The following is a 17,509-nucleotide window of genomic DNA, read 5'->3' as shown; positions in this document are numbered from 1 at the left end:
AACTTCAAGTTACGACAGCAAATTTAATTTCGTCTGTTAGAAATCAATGTTCCCTGCGTAAATTTGAAGTATGAAAGTTTCATTAATGTACTCGCTCTCCTAAACCCAGAGTGTCCCTGAAAGCACCATGACGCATCAGCTCGGAGGGCGGAGAGAAGAGACGTGCGTGTGGCCATGCGAATAGCGAACAGAACACCGCCCCTTTACACACAAAATGACTTCTGCGTGGATCAATTCACGCGCGATTTGACTACAAAGTCGCTAATGTTGGGAGAAATTCTCCATTTGAAATTACTGGTGTTCGATCCCCAAGGCCGATTTTCATTGCAGCTTTTCGCTTCAGCGCTTTGTTACATCAGGTGATCGTTCTATGTCGAGGTCACTGATAACCTAGTGACATTTACGTTGGTTCATTCATCATCACAACAATGGCAGCACACGACTTCAATTTTTTGCTTGCGACGGATTCGTATAAGGTCAGTGAATCAGTACTTTACTTCTCATTCTACTCGGATATGTTTTGGGCGCTTGCGAATGACGTTGCATTGTTTATGAATGTCGCTGAAACGCTTCAAATAATCGCAAGTGAACTGTTGATTTGATCGAATATTTTTTTAATAATACTTTGAATGGGCGTAAATGAGTTTAAATATAAAGGCAAACAAGGTAAGGCTCTTATACTTCAGTCTTTAGACCACGGTGGTGAAGTTGATATTGTTGACTTAAGAGAATTCGGATACCTGAAAAATGTTTCGGCAATATTTATGCATATTTGATAGATATATCAGTCAATGAACCTGTCATCCCTTTAATGAGTGATTTGAGTCCATTGACAGATGAAAACTTTTTTGTAATTCACATTTTTCCAAAATTCAAAGATGTCTTCAAAGCATCATTAGCAGTAGTATGAATGTACGATAGTTAAATTTGGTCTAAAATGGTGTATCTTAGATATAAAATGCAGATTCTCCTTGACTTAAAGATGACATTTCACCCTACTTCCCTTTATGCCCCCTTTAAAAACAATGTTTTACTGTATTAGTGTGATTGGAAAGTCGAACGTCAACACTCTAACAGTAGTAAAAAAAAAAAAAACAGCAGCAACAAAAAAATGACAAGATGGCATGACATCAGTGTCAAGAGGCATTGATAAGGATTTTCTACAGCTATTGTATGGTTTTGGGACCAAACTCTATTCAGTTTTGCCTAAACATGTCTTCCACTTTATTTAAAATACTAAATATTTTTACACATCTGTTCATATGTTCACTGCTGCTTCCGAGTCGTAAAGACAAAAAATGTGTCCAAAGGTGCCATTCCAATATTATTCTAAAATAGTAATCTAATGTCACAGTATATGATGCATGTCCTAAATGATGCATTTGGAAATAATTTTCATTCAAACAAACATATAGGAAGTTTAAACTTCCAACCAAAATTTTTTTTAAAAATTGTTGTCTGATTGCTTGAGCTTGCAGTGTCAGTTGTTATGAAAATATACTGCTCAGTATATTATTTTTTGTAGCGGTAAGGGTCAGCTGTCACAGTTACATGTCTTTCTAAATTGTGCAGTTGTTAAATGGCAAAGGTCTAGATGATTAATAGCTGGCTTTTTTTAAGCTCCAACCACCCCCTGGATTTAGATTTTTTGAATATTTAACAACACCTAATCTGATTTGGCAATGGTTGTGGTAATACTGCTCAAGGGTTCTGAAGCTTACAACTCTGCCCTGCTTGATTTAAATAATCAAGCTGCAAAAACACCCACAATTTTCTGTAGTTTTATGAAGTGTTAAAATTATTTGGCCTTTAGCATAATTTGAAAATATACCAGCAGGTGTCCAGGAACACAAATACATATATATAAATTGCATTTGAAACCATGGTTCTGCACTCTCTAATTAGATCATTCTTTCAAACTCAGTGTATAACAATAGATGCCTGTTTTTCCTTCTTCTTTTTTTTTTGTTTTGTTTTGTTTTGTTTTGTTTTATAAATCAGCAGCTGTAGATTAGTCCGGCTCTATTCTTCATACTGTTTCCTCAAAATGTAGCATTGTGTCAGTGCCAACTCAATTAAGGGATTGTAAACTGTAGCAGTATGGTATGATGAGTCAAAAGTATGTGGAATGTGTCTTTCAGTGGCTGACCAAGTGTTTTTTTTCCCTCGATGATTATCAAATTAAGGCTGCACACACACACCCAGTACTTCCACATTAACATTTTATTAACTGTAAATGCTTGCATCACTAAGTAGAAAGTCCTCCAGTTTGTGACTTACCGTATTCACAGGATTTTTATCCATGCTGTTATGTAATGCACGTGGCATGATTACAAAGTGATGAATGAACACTCTATGCTGTTTGATGAATTGTGACATTCTCTTAATAGGCTTATTAGGACTGTGGTTAGGACTATTCATAATTTGTTCATGTGTTACTCAGATAACACACTACAAACAGTATCCTCCCAACATCAGCAAAATCTACTCCTACTTTGAATGTCGTCGCAAGAAAGGCTCCCAGTTCAGCGAAGTGGTGTTTTTTGGCCTCCAGTATTTGTTGAAGAAGTATCTGACAGGTACGTATACATCCAGAAACCGTACACTTTTAGTTTTTTAAGTTACTTTCATGCATGATGAATATTTTGTCACGTTTATTGCTGCCGGGAAGTTCTTTAGTTAATAAGTTCTGTACATGTGATTACTTCGAGTAATCAATTGGTTTCTACAGGACAAGTGATTACAGAGGAGAAGATTCAAGAAGCAAAGCTATTCTACCAGTTACACTTCAAACAGGCTGTATTTGATGAAGAGGGCTGGAGAAAGGTTCTTGAGGTATGTCTGTGCCAAGAAAGCAAATTACTGAAAAATGAAGTTTCAAAAACAGTGCCTTGTTTGCTAATAAATTTGTGAAAAAGTTCTGACTTTGTGTAGTTTAGCACATATGTAAAATAACCATCGGTTTCATGCCATGTGAGTGCACAACAATTTTCTTAGCACCACAGTGCATGTTAACGAATCAGAATTCATTCTAAATTATGAAGGTCTTGTGCCCTTCTATGTCGACTTATCTATTCCCAAGCACGTAGGTTTGCATAGGGTAGGGAGATAACATTACCAACTTTTCAGGATGCTGAAATTGTCCCCACAAACTTTTAAGCAACCTTATTTGCATTATACAATGACTTCAGTTGTATTGGCACCCTCAGCCTAATTTTTGGAAGCACAACCGTTAGACAAAATAACTGCGAACAACCGCTTCCAGTATCCATCATTGAGTATCTTGCAATGCTCTGCTGGAATTTTAGACCATTCTTCTTTGGCCAACTGCTCCAGGTCTCTGAGATTTGAAGGATGCCTTCTCCAAACTGCCATTTTCAGATCTCTCCACAGGTGTTCTATGGGATTCAGGTCTGGGCTCATTGCTGGCCACTCTAGAAGTCTCCAATGCTTTCTCTCAAACCATTTTCTTGTGCTTTTTGAAGTGTGTTTTGGGTCATTGTCCTGCTGGAAGACCCATGACATCAAGTGTGTTTTGGGTCATTGTCCTGCTGGAAGACCCATGACATCTGAGGGAGACCCAGCTTTCTCACAGTGGGCCCTACATTATGCTGCGAAATTTGTTGGTAGTCTTCAGACTTCATAATGCCATGCACAGGGTCAAGCAGTCCAGTGCCAGAGGTAGCAAAGCAATCCCAAAACATCAGGGTACCTCCGCCATGTTTGACTGTGGGAACAGTAACAGTATTCTTTTCTTTGAAGGCCTGTTTTTTTTCCCAAAAAGCTCTACTTTTGTCTCATCTGACTAGAGAACATTCTTCCATAACATTTTTGGCTTTCTCAGGTAAGTTTTGGCAAACTCCAGCCTGGCTTTTTTATGTCTCTGGGTCAGAAGTGGGAAGAACTTCCTGGGTATCCTACCATAGAGTTCCTTTTCATTCAGACGCCGATGGATAGTACAGGTTCACACTGTTGTACCCTCGGACTGCAGGACAGCTTGAACTGGTTTGGATGTTAGTCGAGGTTCTTTATCCACCATCCGCACAATCATTTGTTAAAATGTCTCGTCAATTTTTCTTTTCCGTCCACATCTAGGGAGGTTAGCCACAGTGCCAAGGGCTTTACACTTATTGATGACACTGCGCGATGGACTTGTAGCCTTGAGATTGCCCATGCTTCCTCACAATTTTGCTTCTCAAGTCCTCAGACAGTTCTTTGGTCTAAATGTGGTACACACAAGGACACAGGACAGATGTTGAGTCAAATTTAATCCATTTTAACCGGCTGCAAGTGTGATTTTGTTATTGCCACCACCTGTTATGTGCCACAGGTAAGTAACAGGTGCTGTTAATTACACAAATTAGAGAAGCATCACGATTTTTAAAAAGGTGCCAATGCTTTTGTCTGGCCCATTTTTGGAGTTTTGTGTAAAATGATAATGATTTTTTTTTTTTAATCCATTCTCTTTTGTGTTTTTTCATTGCTCGCAAAATAAATGAAGATATTACTACCAAAGCATTTGTAATTGCAATCATTTGCTGGTAGAAATTGAGCATTATCTGGCAGAATTGCAGGGGTTCCAATACTTTTGGCCAGCAGTGTAGGGAATTTTAGATTGTTTTCCCATATGTTGTAAGGATATAATGGACTTTACCATTATTAAGTGAATTATTTTCTTTATTGTTCAGATTTACATTTATCCCTTTTCACTTGCTGAATGTGCCGGTCCATTTTTTCCCCCTCAAACAGACGTGTGATTGGCTGATGACTTTTTTTTGACTGTGCTACTTTTTCTGTCAGAAACACGATGGCCGTCTTCCTATTCGTATAAAAGCTGTGCCTGAGGGCAAGATCATACCCAGAGGCAATGTACTCTTCACTGTGGAAAATACAGACCCTAGCTTCTACTGGCTAACTAACTACATTGAGGTAAGTGATGCTTCCACATAAATCTGCTGCCTTCACACAGGGGTTACCACCACTGTGCCAGGGGGAAGCAGTTTGCTATGTCAGGATTATTGAAGAACTGATTATTTGAAATGTTAACTTTCACAGATTTATAAAAATGAACTGCTGAATATTGCTGTGTATCCTTTCCTACTTTGTAAAATCATTGATGGTAGTTGTTAGTTTCTTGATATAGACCAGGGGTGTCCAAACTACGTATTCCACATAGGGCTGCAGTGGGTGCTAGATTTCGTTCCAGCAAACCAAGACGACACGTTTTCACCAATCTGGAGTCATACAAGTGTAATCAGATTGCACTCAGGTGCTGCTTGTTTTGGCAGAAACTTCATTGGATAAATGTTCTGCGCTTAATTGGTAGGAACAAAAACCAGGACACACAGTGGCCCTTGAGGATCAGTTTGGACACCTCTAATATAGACAAACATTATTTGTTGCTAGTAATACTATATACACCCAATTGTGTTTATTCAAACTACCTGTTCCATTTTCATTGCTACTTGTAATTTTTCAGTATCCATTAATCATGCTGAGATGATGCAAATTTTTCCACTGTGGGACTAATGAAGATGAGCTTTTATCTTGTCTTCATCAGTAACTAAAAAGTAGTTCTCAGTTCTGAAAAGAGTGGTGCACCCACCGCAGTCTGCTTTAATCTGTTCTCTAACTATCCTGTTTGACAACACACTTTCACATGTGGATGTAGACCATGCTGGTCCAGATGTGGTATCCCATTACTGTGGCGACCATATCCAGAGAGTTTAAGAAGATCCTAGCGAAACACCTAAAGGCCACTTCAGGAAGCCTTGAGGGTCTTGAACTGAAATTGCACGACTTTGGCTACAGAGGAGTCTCTTCACAAGAGGTAAGTAAAACTGTGGCGTAGTTTGTTTGTTTAAAAAAAAAAAAAAAAAATGACATGTCAGTACTGGTTTTTACAGTAAAGACTTGGACACTTTTAAAAAGTTTTTAATTGCTGTAAGATTATTTTGTCTTTGTCTTGTGTCCTAGAGGTCTAGATCTGCTTAGTCTTTGGCCTGTCAGTTTGTTGTTGTGTCCTTACATCTGAGCAGCACATCCTGAAACAATTTTTCAAACACGCACACAAACACATTTGGCTTTCTGTGCCCCTTCATTCTATTTCTCTGCCCTCTCCAAATCACTGTCCTGTAGCATTCCCATTAAACTAAATAGCTATCTTCAACAGTAGGATTATTTTTCCAACTTCCTGCTGCTCAGAAAAAAACATCTAGGTAAACCCATTAGAATGCATGACTAACTTGAAAAACAGGGCAGGTTAAAATCATTTTATGTAAGCTAGTTATGTATGTTCCAAATAGCTACATAAGTAATTCTATTATTCATTTTGATCACTCTAGTCTGCAGCTCTAGGTGGAGCAGCTCATCTGGTGAATTTCTGCAGTAGTGACACAGTAGCAGGTCTTCTAATGGCTCAGCGATATTATGCATGCCAAATGGCTGGCTTCTCCATTCCCGCTGCTGAGCACAGGTACAAAATACATTAGTAGTATGGTAACTGGAGTCAATGACTTGTTTATTTCAGGGTAATATTGGCAACCTCTAAGCCGTGTTCTGCAGTTTTTATTAAAACAAAAAATACACAGGGCATGGTCTACCAATGTAACATCTATTTTCATGGACCACACACGGTGCCTAAAAAACTGAAAGGGTCTGAATAATTTAATCAAGCATTGTTGTTTCATGCGTTTTCTTTCACATTCATGTACATAATTTAATCATTTGTACCTTCTGCCTTGCTTTCTTCTCATGTCAGCACTGAGTGTTGGGACATAGACTTCACTATCAGTTGTGGGGGCTCGGGGCCGATCAGTATGGGGCCTTTTTTAAAAAACTTAAGATTACAATATTTTCAAAACAAAGCCACTAGCGACCTAAAACCAAAACAGCCACCTCCCTTAGGCATATATGAGTCTCCATGAGCAGCTGCATCAAAAAATTCAAAGTCATTCCGTAATAAAATCCCGATTAATCATTTTTTATATAAGTGTAACAAAACGTAAAATGGCTATGAAATTCTCAGATTGTACGCTAGATGCACAAAAATCACCAAATGCAGTGTTAATCAACCTTATTTTCAGGATCAATAGCAATTTTTAATATGTCATGTAAGTTTTTGCCAGAAATAGCAACTTAAATTACACTATTTAGTAGAGATACAAAGCTCAACATGGCGGCCTTCATAAAGAGCTTTGTAAGTTGAAAATTCTTGTAAATAAATGCTTAAATCGCACAATTTCTATAGATATGAACGTAAAACAGTATAGATTCTTGGTTAAAAGCAAAAAACGGGTAGTTATCGTTCATTTTACGTAAATATTTCAAGCAAAAGTACCGGGATTGTGTTATCCATCATGGTGGACGTCATAAAAAGCTTTTTAAGTTGCAAATTATTATAAATACCGTATTGGCCTGAATATAAGACAGCCCTGATTATAAGACGACCCCCTCTTTTTCAAGACTCAAGTTTGAAAAAAGACTTTTTGAACACCAAATTAATTTTTATACAGAAAATAATTACAGTACATCTGAAACAAATAATTATAACAATATATTTGAGAGAAAGAGCATGTTATTTGCCTCAGTCAAATCTTAATATCTGAACATTTAAATATGTAAACTAAAGTGCAATCACATTCGTAAATGAAAGGCTTCTGGTTTTTGAAATGTAAATAAATAAACCAATCTATTGTGATAAAACAACAAAATTGCAATAACTGCATTAACCATCAAAGTGAGGTCTAACTGTAACTGTAGTCTTGAAACAAATCTGAATAAGGAAAAACATTGCAATAAAATAATGCAAACTGGTTAAATTTGAGAGTAGCTGAGATCTTTCAAGACAGAACATTACTCCTCAAGTTCAGCATTTGCTTCAATGATATCTGGCGCCATCTAGCGTCGTGAATGCATATAATGTCTAGACCCCGAATATGAGACGTCTCCCACATTTTTGAGTCTTACTTCAATGCAAAAAACAGTCTTATATTCGGGCCAATACGGTAAATGCTTAAATCTTGGAATGTCTATAGATATGAACATAAAACAGTCTAGATTCTTGGTTAAAAGCAAACAAATATATATATATATACTGCCAGTTATCGTTCATTTTAGGTAAGTATTTCAAGCAAAACTAACGGTATTGTGTAATCCAGCATGGCGGCCGTAATGAAACAAAGAGGTTTTTAAGTTCAAATTCTTGGAAATAAATGCTTGAATTCGGAATTTTGATAGATATGAACGTAAAAAAGTCTAGATTCTTAGTCAAAAACAAACAAACAAACAAAAAAAAGGCAGTTAGCATTCGTTTTACGTAAATGTTTCAAGCCAAATTTACACAAATTTTATATTCATTGTTTTTCATCATTTTTTTTTTCACATTTCAAAGTGCATGCATGGTTGGTATTTAATATAATGATTACCTTGAATCCTCGACCAAATCACTCTTGAGACATTCCTGCCTGCTTGTAAGCAGTTAAACCTTCATCCTGTTTCCACCTAAATCCAGCGTTAGAACGCGGCGTGTTTGAGTTTATCACAGTGAAAGCCAACTCAACGTTCTGCCTGGGTCGGCACCCTACAGGAAGGCGCGGCTGAATGTCTGTGGGAGCTGTCTTGTCAACTGATGGTGGAGTCAATGGTTAGGATGTCAGGAATTTGATGAAAATGCTCTACCTTCTTCTTTCAGTACGATCATCTCCTGGGGGAAAAGTAGAGAGAAGGATGCATTTGAGCGAGTGTTGGATGAGTTCTCTTCTGGGCCCGTATCTGTAGTCAGTGACAGCTATGACATCTTCAATGCGTGCAAACATATCTGGGGAGACAAACTGAAGGAGCGAGTCATGGAACGTGGCCAGGACTCCTTTCTTGTTATTCGGCCGGACTCCGGAGACCCAGCTGAAACTCTTATTGAGGTTAATAAGACTATTGGATGCAGTCTGACACTATCATTAAAATTACCCAATCTAGACTTTTGCATCATTTTAGTTAAGTTTTACCATTATATAATTTCCTTATTAAATGTCTTTATATGTAAATATTTTATGATGTCAGACAATTCATGTAATTATAGGATTTTTTTTTCTGCTATGCTATGACCAATATAAATACATTTAAATTGAGTATGTGGCGTTGAAAAACTGACCACCTTGCAGGTGCGCTGAAAGTCACTCACAGTAGGGGTTGCTGAAAAAATGTTATAGTATTTCCCACGCAACAACAGCCGTTTTGGTTCAAATTTGTCATGCTCACACGTTTTCTCCGTACAAGGCATGCACAATGGCAGTACACACGCATGCTGGATACTTTATGTACTACTACAAGGCTACTAGAAAGACAGCGTTCTAATTCATCTACAGTGTGTGTTGAGAGTTTTTGTATTGGAAATAAAAGTGCCCGTGTATTTAATGCAAATCCCCGCAGTTAGACGGCACAATGACACACAAATATGTTTGAAAACTAAAAGGGCCAATAACCCTCGGTTTAACACAGTTTTTCACAACACTAAAATAAATTGCACAGGAATATTTAACAGTGCTCTGCCCAGTCACAGCTCAACAGCAACAACATACAATATGGATACAATGCAAGCATGTCTCACCAATTTGAAGACACCAAAGGACAATCGTCTTCATCTTTGACCTTGAATTGAATTTTAGAAAATTCTGCTATTTTTGTAAAGAAAAGGCGCTAATTTTTGTGCCATGGTAATACCTCATCTGTGAACAGTTTACTTTTCCGTTCCAATAATGCCTTTTTCAGCGTTAACTGGTAGCTGAAAAAAAAAAAAAACTATCTTTAACAACAAAAAAACACGAATCTACCAAAACACTTTTTCTTTCAAACACCAGGGGGTGCTGCAGCACTCGGCACCCCACTTCCCGCGTCACTGCCACCTTCTCAACCCTGTCACACTCCAATAAAAAGCAAGGGGTAAAAGACTAGAACAGTGGGGGTGGAAGTGCCAGGTCAGCCCAAGAATTTAGGGTCAGGTGGAAGATAATTTTGGAAAGCAGAACGAATTAAAAACAATGGACAAGGTTTTGAACACCTTCAGTAAATTGTGCTGGGGGAAAAAATGTGTGGAATGTTCACTTATGGCTTAATTATTGGCATGTGTGACTTCATTTTAGTGGTGGACTAGCTCCATTTTGGACTGGCATATTATTCAAGATAAAGATAATCCTGCAACCCAGGATGACAACCCAAAGACCTGCTCTATCATTCAGATAACAATCCCCTAATAATCATTTGTTGTTGTTGTTGTTGTTTTTTTGTTTGTTTGTTTTTTCGAACTATGTGCTGTAGTCGCTAGATCTCAATCAACTTTACACTTGCTAAAATCGGCTTGATTCATGTATGATAACTTCACACATCGTCAGATTTATTCAGGTTAGTTATGAAAATGTAGGTGAAGATGTCAAAAAACATGTAATTGTGCTAAATTGCAGATATTGCACAAGGGTACATAACTGATCATTCAACAGCTGACAAAACACACGTTTCCTTCTATTTTGTAGTTGTTTTATTTGAGGGAACAGTAGCCTCTCCTGGTATTTTGGCTTGGATACTTGTCACACAGGAGAAAAAAATAAACCGCGTCAGCATGGTAAACAAAAAATATCATTTCATTTATCATTATCATGTTCTGTCAGAGTCGCAGTTGATTTTCAGTATAGGGACATTGAATGATTGTTTTTGTCTCTATTGTATCAAAGATTATAGTCATTGTCTTATATGTCAAATGATTTTAACAAATCACTGTATGTGTCTACTAGGTCATCAAGATTTTGGAGGATTGTTTTGGTTGTTCTCTGAACTCTATGGGATACAAAGTGCTGCCTTCATACCTACGAATAATTCAAGGGGATGGAATTGACCTCAGATCAGTAGATGAGGTAGTTACGCTTGTAGTAGTATTCCAGTATTATATTCTGTACTTAAATCATTTGTGCCTCCTGGGGAAGCTTGTTTTATACATACAGTGGGGAGAACAAGTATTTGATACACTGCCAATGTGGGGAGAACAAGTATTTGATACACTGCCAATGGGTTTTCCCATTGGCAGTGTATCAAATACTTGTTCTCCCCACTGTATATTATTAGTCCTGTCTGTTTCACTGATGTCAGTCTTTGACTCAAAATTAAAGAATATATTGTTTAAATTAAAGGGGAATTACTTAACGGTTTCCCCCCATTATTAATCTGTTTGTATGGGTGATTGGTATTGGTTGGCATAATTTGGTGATTTTCTGCAGATTCTTCACAAACTGACTGATGAAGGCTGGAGTGCAGAGAACGTTTTCTTTGGTTGTGGCAGTTCTTTGCTCCAGAAGCTCAACAGAGATACTCTCTCTTGTGCCTTCAAGTGCAGCTACGTGGAGACGAATGGCAAGGGGGTGAGTACAAAGTAGGATTTAGGTTGGTAGTAGTAATTGTACGAATTGATATGAATCCCAAATTGTAATTTTTTTTAATGGTTAAGTGTGATTACCGGTAAATATCTTTGGGGAAAAAAAGATAAAAACTTGACTAAAACATCTTAAAATACAACAATCTGGATAACGTACTGGTACATTATCCAGATTAACATATTAAATGAATAAATAGTTGGAAAGTTGAAAATGATTTTATAAATAAAGCAATTGCATTAATATACTCTAATCAATGAATGACAAGCATCATATAATACGATATGAAAATGGAATAAGCAGGGGTGAAAGTGGGCCGGAACGGCGTTGCGGCATGAGATTTGGTTGTGGAATGCCGTTCTGACATACGGTGCTGTACATACATGTGATCAGCATAAATGGTTAGCTCTGATTGGTTCAAATGCACGTTAAAATAGCATGAAAAAACAAGCATGTTGAATTAAAGGATGCAACGGAAAATTGATCAGATCTTTAAGAGAAAGGAAAGAGTTAGAGATTAGTTTTTTTATTTTTTATTTTTTTTTGGGAGGCCCAGAAGATATTCCATGTTAAAGTGCACTTTGGACTTATTTTTGTTCATTTATGTAAGGCTAGTTATTTATTTACTTATAATTTAAAAAAAAAAGACAATGTTTGCTTTGTCTTCAAAATATATTCAATTTCACTGCGCATAATGTAAGTCATTTGTACTTTTTTTTGTTAATGTATGTTACTTATATTGTTATTACCGTATTTTTCGGACTATACTCAAGTCGCACCAGGCATAAAATGCCCAATGAAGAGGAAAAAAACGTAAGTCACACCGGAGTATAAGTCGCATTTTGTGGGGAAATTTACTTGATAAAATCCAGCACTTAGAACAGATATGTCATCTTGAAAGGCAATTTAACACAAAAATACAATAGAGAAAAACATGCTGAATAAGTGTACAGTATGATAATGTTACATGATGCATGAACAACGAAATGCGAACATGGCCGGTATGTTAACGGAACATAGCTATTAAGAGTTATTCAGATAGCTATAGCATAAAGAACATGCTAACAAGTTTACCAAACCATTAGTGTCACTCCAAAACACAAAAATAACATGTGCAATGATATAATAATGTGTTAAAATTTCACACATAAGTCGCTCCAGAGTATAAGTCGCACCCCCAGCCAAACTATGAAAAAAAAAAACTGCGACTTATAGTCCGAAAAATACAGTATTAAAAAAAAAAAAAAAGTCAATATTTACACTATCTTCAATTTTAAAGTACATCCTATGTTCTTAATAGTTACAGTTGAGGTTTTGCCTGTAGATCTGAGGAAATGAGGGAAAAAATTAGAAGAAGTTTGAGATGAAATTTTGTAAATCAGTGAAAAACAATTTTGAATGGAAATCGGTTTCTCATTTACCGTAATTTCCCGAATATAACGCACACTTTTTTCCCCCAAAATCAACTTGTAAACTCATGGTGCGCATTATAAACGGGTACATGGATGGAGACAGAAATATATATGTATTACATATATATATATAAACCGATTTTTTTTCATTGACACGGCCACGTTGTGTTGAAGAAACGTATGTGGCGACCCGTTGCCGTGACGTCACCGTTTTGTTTCGGTAATACTTCACTCTAATCGGCCGAATGATTTCGTCTGTGTTAAATTCTGCTTTTTTCACTCTTCATAAAGCACAGAATTTAGTTTCTTGAACTCATTTGAGTCGACGTTTATTGCAGCTCCGCAATTCGGACCATTACAAATGTAAGGACACACACTTCCTGTGTCCGTCAACTATATCGGTCCCTCGGGAAACTCAAACCCAAATAACAATAGTTCCTTTTGTTACTGTCGTGTTGACAGCTATGAGCTCTCACGGATTTCCGACTTACGTTCTCACTTTCATTTTACCGTATCAATCCATGGAAGAAACATTTATTCATCATGAGGAAACGAGCAAGTTATACAGCAGCCTTTAAAAGAAAAGTCACATCTGTTTTGTTTTCTCCTAGATTCTGGTAAGTTGGAGAAGTTGTCAAATCATATTATTACCGTAAATATTGTCAGTTTACGGTAATGTTTTGAACTACCAATGTGCTATGCTTGTGCTGTGTTTCACCAGTCAGTAAAATGACATCTCTGTATCTGTACACAAGCTCTGTTTTCTTCTAAAATTAGGGTGCGCGTTATAAACGGGTACAATAATTTTCCCTAGATTTTACAAGTAAATTTGGGGTGCGCATTATACACGGGTGCGCCTTATATTCGGGAAATTACGGTATGCCTTGTTCAAGTGTAATGCAGTAGCCTAATGCATGTGTGAAACCTTTCATTTATTCATTTATTTTCCGAGCCACTTATCCTCATGAGGGTCACTGGAGGGCACCAGGGGCACTGGAGCCAATCCCAGCTAACTATGGGCAGTAGGCGGTGTACACTCTTCATTGGTTGCCAGCCAATTGCAGGGCACAAGGAGACAAACAATCATTTGCGCAGACAGTCATACCTAGGGACAATTTAGAGTGTTCGATCAGCCTACCATGCATGTTTTTGGAATTGGGGGGGGGGGGGGGGGGGGGGCAGAGTACCCTGACAAAACCCACACAGGCACGGGAAGAACATGCAACCTCTACACAGGAAGGCCGGAGCCTGGGATTGAACCCTTTATCTCAGAACTGTTAGAAGAACGTCCTAACCACTGTGAGTGTGTGAAACCTGTTGTATTTTATTGTGTGTTATATTTATAACTGTGCCAAAAGCAGTTTTTGCATTTTGATGGTTAAAGGAGGTTAAAGCTTTTTCCGGGAGTGTTGCGGAGTATAAAATGTTTATATTTTTGCTTGTTTTGGCTATGCAACTGTATTTTTTGATTATTCTGTTACTTTTTAGCACTTTAAAATAAGTTTGTTTGTTTTTTAAATTAAAAACCCAATCTATTTCACCTGATTCCCATCCTCTGAAAAATGGCGCGATTGGTCCAATTTCCGATCACGTGATTGGATTAGGCACATCCCTAGAAATGATTGTTGAGTTTGCTTGCTGATTGTGTCATGATAGTTTTAATATAGTTGTGCTTTTTCATGAAATCAAACCACCAAACAGTATTATTTATATATACTGTATATCATTATATATATGGGTGCACAATATCCATTTTTTGATACCGATATCGATAACTTCCTGCTATTTAAGGCCGATAACCGATAATAAATATATACTGTATATAAATTTTTCAATGTATGTTCACCTGAGTTTTTGAACACCTGTAGGTAAAAAATACTAGTGGTGGATTCAGCAAAGATTTGCCTTTGACCTAACCAGAATTTTCTTGATGACATGAACATTATTATAATGATCAAAACAAAGACAAGAACAGTTTTGACTTCAAATAAAGTGCCCATATTATTATATTCAAATAAATAAGAGTCAATCACAATCAGTCAATATCATTGAAGATGTGTTCCCCGGAACACTAAGCACAGAACTAAAACAAACATAAGCCCAACAGGTATTGTGCTTTGTCAGCGGATAAAACATTTGGTGCAACAGGAGAGGAGACTTTTGTCGTCTTGGTCCATGAAACAACTTTCTTAACCTGGCAATTATAGGACAGCAAGCCTATCAATAACCAAAAGGCCACTCAATAATTTGTAAACATAACACTGTATAATGCAAACATTTTCTCAGTGATGGAAAAATAAGGCCTCTAGAACAGTAACAAAACTTTGCATACTGGCAAAACAGGAGTGGAAACAAACGCACACATCCAAATTCACTGATACAGTGCCAAAATTAATATTAATAGGCCAGATAATATATAATGTTATTGGATTTATTGGGATGTCATAATTCCTATTATCGAACCGATAATTATAGTGCACCTCTAATACATACATTTATTCCTTTGTACATTCAAAGATGGACGTCTACAAGCTGCCAGTGACGGACCCATCTAAGGGGTCAAAGAGAGGTCGTCTATCACTGAGAAGGAATTCTGATGGGCTCTTGGAGACTGTAGAAAGGGGGGCCGGCAAACCAGAGGAGGTGAGAACTAGCTTTAGTTTACTTACACTTTATACCATGACATACCGTCTGCTTTTTTTCTCCTGTTCGTGGTAATTAGGGATTACCAAAATTATTTCTGTATGCTATACCTCTGAATAAAAAAATAAGGATTTTTTTTCCTTTCATAATTTTTTTCTTTTCATGACTTTCTCCAAAGTCAGAAATTCACATTTTATTAGAATGTGGCACTGTTACCTTTAAACTATATGATTTGGTAATATCGTTCTCAAGTTTACAATAGTTGGCAGGAATGTTATGCCATTTCTTTCTGACAGAACTGGTGTAGCTGAGCCAAATTGATTAGCTGCCTTGTTCAGATCTGGCCATAAGTATTTAATAGATTTGAGATGGGGACTTTTAAGGCTCACTCTAACAGCACATGCTTTGTTATCCATTTGCTATTTAGCACCCTGTTGCAACATAGTATTTTTGTTGAATATTTATTCCGACATTCCGCTCGCATAGTTTGGCTGTTGTGGGCTTGTAAGTACTGAAGATCTCTGTTCTAATGTGTTTCTCGTGTGTGTGTGTGTCATCCTTAAGGATCTGTTAGTGACTGTGTTTGAGAATGGATGCCTTCTGCAGAATTACTCCCTGGAGGAAATCCGGAAGAATGCCAGATTATGGGATGAAGAAGTGACTCCTACCACACACAACCACAAAGAGGAGCTGCTGCACAAGCACATCATCAATGGCATCCATTAGATACATTTTCTAAACCACTTCTGTCTCTATCACTGTGTAGATTTGGAAGCCTAATTTTCCTAAAGTTGGAGAAGGCAAGGCTTTTATTTGGTTGGTTATGTGTTTTAAATGCGCCAAGAGCTGCAGATGGCAAATGAAACACAGAGAGTAGTAACTCTAGCAAGCTACTGTGGACACTTTTGCTTAGGACGATGGACTCCCTTCACGCTCTTTGTGACAGCACCATCATGGGCTTAATGACAACAATTTAAGCTCAGGGCAGCAACATTCGTAAAGTTGTTGTTTTTAATCCCCCCTGAAGTATGCAATTCACTGTGGTGTGTGTCGGAGGGGACAAGTGTTCTTAAAGCGCATGCAATATACCTAAATCTATACTCTTACAAATGTTTTTTTAGGTCGTTGTATTTGTCTTATCAAGTAATTGAATTTGAAGCAGCGTTTTAGACCAAAACAATGCAAATACATTCAGTGTCTAGTTTGAAGCTGTTAATGGTACTGACTACAATTGTAGTGCTACGTGAAGGAGTCGCAAAGTGTACTTTTTTTTTTAAAAAGAAATATTTAAAGGTCGTGTCAACACAATTTTTAAAGCGACTATTGTCTGGCAGGTCACGAAGAATTCACAGGATAATATCGCAGCTGTTGGGTGAAATACAATTTTTTTTTTTTTTTTTTTTTTTTTTTTTTTTTTTGCAGGTTGTCAGTTTGACACCCCTGATCTAAATGGTCAAATACGTAACAGAATGAAGAAAAATGTGGAGTTTTATAACTTCGCAAACATTCAAGACTGTTCTCTATTTGTTTCCAAGCTATTTTTAACATTTAAATGAGTTCATATTGTGTGAAAATAAAGTAAGGAAAAATCAATAGTAGTGACTTCTGGGGAAAAAAGTGAAATTTACAGTGTTTGGACATTTTGGATTTCTGCCTGACAGTGACAAATGTGCATCAAACACTTATTGTATAAAAATACAAATAGACTATCAGTTGTAGAGGTAGGTGGCTAATTCCTTGATCAACTAATCCAGTATGAAGTTTATATACTGTATTTTTTATTACAATGATAAATTAATCACAAACATCAGTTTACATATATCTGAGCAGGGAGCATTTCTCCTCTACATTGAGCAAAGCTTTGCTGTTGTACTGCAGCTTGTTTATCATGAACACTTACCTCACATCATGTCAGATATGTTAGAATTCTCTGTGCACAAATGGATATATCTTGGTTAAAGTCATCTCATCTAGCAATGCTATTAAAATGACATTGTTGTATACTCTCAGCCAAGTCTTTGCATGTCCAACTCTCTCGTA

General features: G+C 37.1%; 1 protein-coding gene across 2 annotated transcripts; it reads left to right on the top strand.

Moving 5' to 3' along the window:
- Positions 1-166: 166 nt before the first annotated feature.
- On the top strand, positions 167-17,478 carry nampt2 (nicotinamide phosphoribosyltransferase 2). Of its 2 annotated transcripts, none has more exons than XM_057844998.1 (11): positions 167-476; positions 2,444-2,579; positions 2,732-2,835; positions 4,801-4,929; positions 5,672-5,830; positions 6,345-6,475; positions 8,693-8,918; positions 10,782-10,901; positions 11,262-11,402; positions 15,344-15,469; positions 16,034-17,478. In XM_057844998.1, the coding sequence occupies exons 1-11, from the start codon at positions 429-431 to the stop codon at positions 16,193-16,195; spliced, it is 1,482 nt and encodes a 493-aa protein (XP_057700981.1). In that variant the 5' UTR covers positions 167-428; the 3' UTR covers positions 16,196-17,478. The 2 variants fall into 2 exon arrangements, with proteins under 2 accessions (XP_057700981.1, XP_057700983.1); XM_057845000.1 differs by lacking the exon at positions 167-476 and adding an exon at positions 518-666.
- Positions 17,479-17,509: the final 31 nt, after the last annotated feature.

Source organism: Corythoichthys intestinalis, chromosome 9, assembly GCF_030265065.1.
Source record: "Corythoichthys intestinalis isolate RoL2023-P3 chromosome 9, ASM3026506v1, whole genome shotgun sequence".
Taxonomy (NCBI): Eukaryota; Metazoa; Chordata; class Actinopteri; order Syngnathiformes; family Syngnathidae; genus Corythoichthys; species Corythoichthys intestinalis.
This window is presented reverse-complemented; position numbering and strand designations above follow the sequence as displayed.

Coding starts and splice junctions, on each gene's coding strand:
- nampt2 (XM_057844998.1), top strand. CDS start 429: ATGGCAGCACACGACTTCAATTTTTTGCTTGCGACGGATTCGTATAAG. Junction 6,476..8,692: donor ATTCCCGCTGCTGAGCACAG/GTACAAAATACA, acceptor TTCTTCTTTCAG/TACGATCATCTCCTGGGGGA. Junction 8,919..10,781: donor CAGCTGAAACTCTTATTGAG/GTTAATAAGACT, acceptor TGTGTCTACTAG/GTCATCAAGATTTTGGAGGA.